General features: G+C 44.8%; 1 protein-coding gene across 1 annotated transcript in view; it reads right to left on the bottom strand.

Moving 5' to 3' along the window:
• utp20 (UTP20 small subunit processome component) overlaps window positions 1–6,261 on the bottom strand; it is a 122,387-nt gene that overhangs the window by 49,641 nt on the left and 66,485 nt on the right. The window contains exons 48-50 of the mRNA XM_083654361.1: window positions 4,332–4,448; window positions 1,415–1,585; window positions 734–865 (exon numbers count right to left, since the gene is read on the bottom strand). Coding sequence (XP_083510487.1) covers window positions 734–865; window positions 1,415–1,585; window positions 4,332–4,448 — 420 coding nt within the window. The remainder of the gene's footprint in view (window positions 1–733; window positions 866–1,414; window positions 1,586–4,331; window positions 4,449–6,261) is intronic.

Below are 6,261 nucleotides of genomic sequence, written 5' to 3'. Positions count from 1 at the left end.
TGTATCCCTTTAAGCTGTTGGCACAGAAATTTAAAAGAAACTTTGAAAAGATACAGAAATATTTAAACATATTTTTTTCTTTCAGTGTAACGGTTTGAAAACTGCCGTGTTTAATATTGTTTGGCCTGTGACTCTTTACATACTTTTTCTGTATGAGGTCCACACAGGGTTTCCTCTACATGCATTTACCGGTAGTAGCGGCGGCCCCCCGCTGCTAAATCCTGGCCACCGCTGCTTCAAAATAAGAGAACATATTTTTGGGAGGACCTGGCCAAGAAAAGCAGCATGAAGTTAGAGATGCTACAAACATGACATTATATAACATCACTTTATAGAGAAATAAATGGTGCCAAGCACAAACTGTTATAGAAAAGTAAATGTGTGCAATTCTCTGGGCCAGCGTTGTCGTACACACACTTAACCAAAGCCCCCCCACCCCCCCGGACCCTCAGCTGAAAAAAATCCTGGAGGAAACACTGGGTCCACCAAAAAAGTTTGGCCACTCCTGCAGTACAAAGTCAAAACTACAGTGTGAGTAACTAACAAACATACAAACAGACAGGGGACAAAACCGAAAAAAGAATTACAGCCACAAAGGCTAAACAAAGGGCAGTCTGAACAGAAGTCTTTTATCTGCTTTTGGAAAGTGTCAGAGTCAGATCTCCAAGTCCAACGTGCCACAAAAATTAATGACAGACAAACACCAGGTATTGTGGACCTGTCCATCATCTACCTTCAGCAGGCCGAAGGCGGTGGCCTGGCGAGACTGGTCGTAGATGTCCTCCTCGGCATATCCCAGCAGCACCTGCAGCTGCGTCTCCGAGACCCTGTTGTTCTTCACGTTCTTCACCAGGATGGTAATGGACTGAGGGATGGAGAGAGACAGAGAGAAAGAAAAAGAGAGACAGCGAGGAGGGAGGGAAGCAGAAAGACACATTTTTCACGTTAGAAATTACTTGCTGAAAACATGTGAAAAGACTTTGAACCTTGTAGTACTGAATTGTGGAGTTAGACAGTTGAACTGTTTTTGACCATTCTCGTGATCAGGGTTTTTTGGGGCGGATCCATGCAGTCTACAGGTGGGCTTAACTGTCCATCATAGATTATATTCTTGTGCCGGCATTTGGCAACTCATCTGTGCTGCAGCATATGCCCGTACGTTTGTAGCTGTTTCATCAACATTGCCTTTTGGCAACCACCGTTCACGTGCTGGAAGAACGCACCACAACCTCAGCTGATTGGCTGAGTGTGCAGCCGGAGACCCGGAGAGGAGCACTCCCCTGTGCATGCTGGCCCAGGGAAGCAACCGAGAGATGAGGAGGGGGCAACACCATGCCTTGCAGGGAAGTCAGCAAGCTACTGAAATGCGTGAGTGAGTACGTGCGTACGTACGTATATGCGTTTGCGGTGTTACCTTGAAGCAGTTCTGGACCAGATGGAAGTTCTCCCCACGGGCGGCGCCGGCCTTGGAGTAGTCCTTCAGCAGGACGAAGAGCTGCTTGGTCAGCTGGCCGGCGTTCTGCTCCACCGCTGGCAGAGGGAACTTCACCAGCCAGGTGAATGCCACCAGAGCCTCTGTTATCACCTAGGAGAGATGAGAGGCAGAGAGAGACAGACAGACACACAGACACACACAGATAGAGAGGGAGAGAGGCAGAGGTTACAGGTAGGAACAGGGAACAAGGTCAAGGAGGGACGGGTCTCAATTCGCCTTTTTCACTTGCCACCCAATTCACGCATTTGTGTCTAAGAGGCAGGAAGTAACACATTGCAAGCAAAACATTAAAGGTCCCATTCCGTGCAAAAGCTGTTTTTACTTGTAAATGCATATATACTGCTGTCAGCCCTCCCTGTAATGAGTGGTCACACGCTCAGAACTGCCACAGTTGGATTTGTCCCTATCCAGCGTCCCCCTGCAGTCTCCTCCAAGCCACACCCCCAAACGCGTCGTTTGCCCAGAGGGGAATCTGGGGGAATCGGGACGTCACTAGCTTCCTCCTGCATACTGCGCGGGTCTCTCTCACACAAGCTACCTGCACCATTTAGTCTATAGCCACAAAATTAACACTTCTAGCTGGAGCGACGCCAACTGTACGTGATCCAGCAACTGCAGAGGTGCATTCGGTAAGTCTAGGCATTTTGAGATGTCCTCTTTAGCGTAGTACTGTTAAGTTAACGATAACTCGCAACCTAGCGTGCTGGTCCACAGACGCTAATCTGATTGGCCGCTGGGAGCCTGGGGCGGGCTCTCCCTCAGCGGCCAATGGGAACTGTTAGTTCTGAATATATTATAGAAACAGGCCATTCTTGGGACGCAACGAGATGAGGAAGGGACAACTCCGTCACAACAAACGGGGTTGCTATATTTTCGACAGATTAATCCAGAATCATGTTTTATGGACCAGAGACACACGTTTTTAAGAGGTTACAGCTGCACGAATTGGGACCTTTAACTTCCAATCCATTTAGGTGTTCCAGTGTCTGGGCCCTCGTTAAGGTTTTGCTTGCACCTGTGTTACTTCCTGCCTTTTAAACACAAAATGGGTTTGTGGCCAGCTGTTCTCTGCCAGCCCAGTTGTTTTCCAAGCTAGAGAAACCTGGGACTTTACAAAATTTAAGTTTTGTTGTGAGAAACTCTGTCAGAATTCTAAACCAAGTCAGGAGTGTTTTAAGTCTACCAGATGTTTCTGTCCACACACCAATTTGTCTTGGTCACCCTCTTTCACCTTCGTGGTCAGGGAAAGCCTTCCATGCCTGGAGTGAGAAGGGACTGGTTTCCATCAAAGACCTATACATACATGGTCATTTTGCATCCTTTGATCAACTAAAGAGGTTTGAGTTGCCCGGCACGCACTGGATCAGATACCTGCAATTCAGAAATCATGTTCGATCCAAGATTCATAACTTTGAGGCGCTCCCAAATGCATATGCCTTTTTCGATGTTTTGCTGAGCCCTCCTCACTCCAAGCACCTCATTTCTAGACTTGTACAACTGTTTGATAACTGCACCATGGCCTCTACTGAGAGAATTAAAGAGGCGTGGCAGGGGGAACTTGGCGTTGATTTGTCTGACATTGTATGATGTAGGAGTCTGTCTGTGATACAACTCTGCTCAGTTAATAGTAGGCACCAGCTAATTCAATTCAAAGTCTCTCATCGTCTTCACTATTGACTGGGAATAATGAGTTAATGGCAATAATCTGATTGATGCGTTTACATGCACTTTAGTAAGTAGCATGAACGTGCCTCAAAGTTTGTGAGTGTGGACCGTCAGCAGTCTATCGAGTTGCCATGGTGTTAGATGTTTGCTGCTTCCGAGGACATTGTTCTCTATCCCGTTACTTAGTGGTGTGAAAGAATAAAATAAAATCAGACTAAATGCCAGATACTCTATGTTAAAGACGGAGATGGACAGAGCCTTCTGTCCGTACTCTGCGTTCTTAAGTGCGTATTTCTGTCCGTCCTCTGAAAGCTTACGGATATGCATGAAACGGAGCAGAACCACACACACACTCACACATTTGACTCTCTACTGTCCACTGGTGGATATATTGCTTAACATGATACCAACGTGAAAGAGGCATGGGGCAGTGACGATTACACCGTTTGAAACGGACGTATTTATTTTCGTATGAAAATGGAGTATAATTGGACCTTAAGGGTAAACATAACCCTCCCCAAAACGGGGGCAAAACGTTGCCGCGGTAATCTTGTATCTCATGTGATAACGGCTTTTATCTGATTAAAGAAATTGCACTAAACTGTTATGAGCACTTAATCAGGGAATTCCCTTAGTAGGACTATACCTGGTTTATTAGTGTGTATGTAAACACACTCAATGGCAGCAACAACATTGAGGATGGAAATGAATGCTGCATTTTGGAATCTATCTGAACATGTTAGGCTGTAGTTACAGTATGAACAAACTGTAAAATATTGGAATCAATATAATAATTTGATATGAAATTCAGTATCTGAACATAAACACTAGGGCTGTGAATCTTCACTGGCCTCACGATTCGATTACGATTCATCAGTCAATGATTCGATTCGATTCCACGATGCATCTCAATACAGCTCAAAGTATTGCAGCTCCAAGTATCACTCACATCCTCAATTTTCTATATTAATACTGCACATGGCTACTTTTTTATCAATTAATACAAGCAGTCAGATAAATATCAACTCAGTTTTTTACTTAGAAACTGCTTTAAAATCTGAATGTCAACATACATTTTAACAAACGATTATCTGTCAACAATCTGATTCTGCAACACCTCCGCATCGAGATGCATCGATTAAACGATTAATTTTGAAACCCCAACACACACCTTGACGTGCATGGAGTCGAGGCAGTCGAGCAGCAGCACCACAAAGGGGTCCAGCATCTCCAGAGCTGAGGCTTCAGATGATGTCACCTTGGCTTTCTTCAGACTCAGGTGGAGCAGCTAAGGAACACGAACACACACACACACACACACACACACACACACACACACACACACACACACACACACACACACACACACACACACACACACACTTTTGTTTGAGATTAACTTTTACAGGATTCTCAACAGTCTGATCCATAATATGTGTGGGGCATCTTAAGTTAATGGATATTCTCTATTATCTGTCTTAGCTTAGATCTGTCTTAGTTTAGATCTACTTTTGACTCAGTCTTATGTTCTTTAGCTAGCTGACTAGCTGTCATGCAGGCAGCTAATGGGGATCCTTTTTAATAAACAAATAAACAAATGGAAAACCTAAATTACGGTATTCAAAAATCTTAAGTGGTGCAGCCGCTTCTATATGTGACATGTGTTAGTTTGTAGCACAAGGTGTCCGTTTGTAGCATGAAAGGATAGACCAATCAGGAGTAGCCTAATAAGCCTATGCATATGTAGAGGGGCGTTGGAGAAGGGGATCATAGATCCCACCTACCTACTACTATTCCCGAGCGCAAGAGTGACACGGCATTATGATAAGTCATTCTTCTCGCCTGCCCAGCAAGACGGGTTGTCTGGCGAGACACATCACTCATATTAATCATAGAACCGGGGTTATGGTCATAACATTGAGCTCTATTTCACAATATTTGCTCATTGTCTCACTATGGGATATGGTAGGTCCCGTATTGCCAAAGAAGCTTATCGAGCATCCACCAACCAGCAGGGGAGAGGTATTTTCTCAGATGACTGCTCCTAAACCTGCACCACTTGCTTCAACACCTGGGTGTGATTTTCTTTCCTGTTTACCTGCAGTGCATGTGTGTTACATGTGTATTAGTGTTACATGTGTATTAGTGAACTATGAGAAACATTTCATATGTATTAGTTACTCCCCCCCCCCCATATTTTAGGTGGAGGGTGGAGAGGAGGACTTCCATTCCAGAACGATTGTCCTGTGTCAGAGATTGTTGCACAGCTGTAGGGAAGTCCAGAGAAGGACTCCGAGCAGCCGAAGATGGCGAGTTCTGCCTTTGGCTGAAGGGTTATTTTGTAGGCCTTAGAGTACCAGTCAAATACTTTGGCCCAGAATCCCGTCAGTGAAGGGCAGAACCAGAAGGCAGGAGACAGAGTGCCCTCTGACACCTGACATATGTATTAGTTACTGACAAGAAACAAAGTTACACTGAAATAATACTGTTACGTTAAAATACTGTTATAGGAAGAACGCTCTTATTTCAAAGCTGCACTAGCGAAGTCACTTGGGTCTTTAAAGCCCCAATCAGTAACTTTTTCAACCTTAGTATAACAGATATTTAGTCATTGAAGATGGTCCAGTGTATTCTAATAGGGAGAGTGTCACCCTTATTAGTCCCACACCGCCCTCCAAAGGCCTCTCCTGGCACTAAGCATTTGTGTGCCAGCATCCCGGAGACAGCATGAGCGGCATTGCGCGCATGCGCTGTGTACAGCGGGAGCGTTGTGTTCATGAAAACAAGGAAGTCACTCGATGCGGATTTGCTACGAAAATGACATTTCACGTAACTATGGATTATTATTTCATCACGTGGTGAGTACCCGATGTCACAACATGTACATAGAGCTTTCTGGCGCTGTGTTTTGTTGACTTTGAATGGCGATATCGATACCGATACTATTGCACAGAGAGGGCGCAGTTTCTCCAATAGCAAAACTCTGAAAAGTTACTGATTAAGTCTTTAAATTAGTTGATGTTTCCACAAGTTGATGCCCATCTATCACAGCTAATACAGAGTCAATACAGAGGACTATAGCTTGGGAGAGTGTTTGTGGA

Source organism: Poromitra crassiceps, assembly GCF_964638095.1.
Source record: "Poromitra crassiceps genome assembly, chromosome: 2".
Lineage (NCBI taxonomy): Eukaryota > Metazoa > Chordata > Actinopteri > Beryciformes > Melamphaidae > Poromitra > Poromitra crassiceps.
The sequence above is the reverse complement of the archived record's forward strand: the minus strand, read 5'-3'. Positions and strand labels throughout refer to the sequence as shown.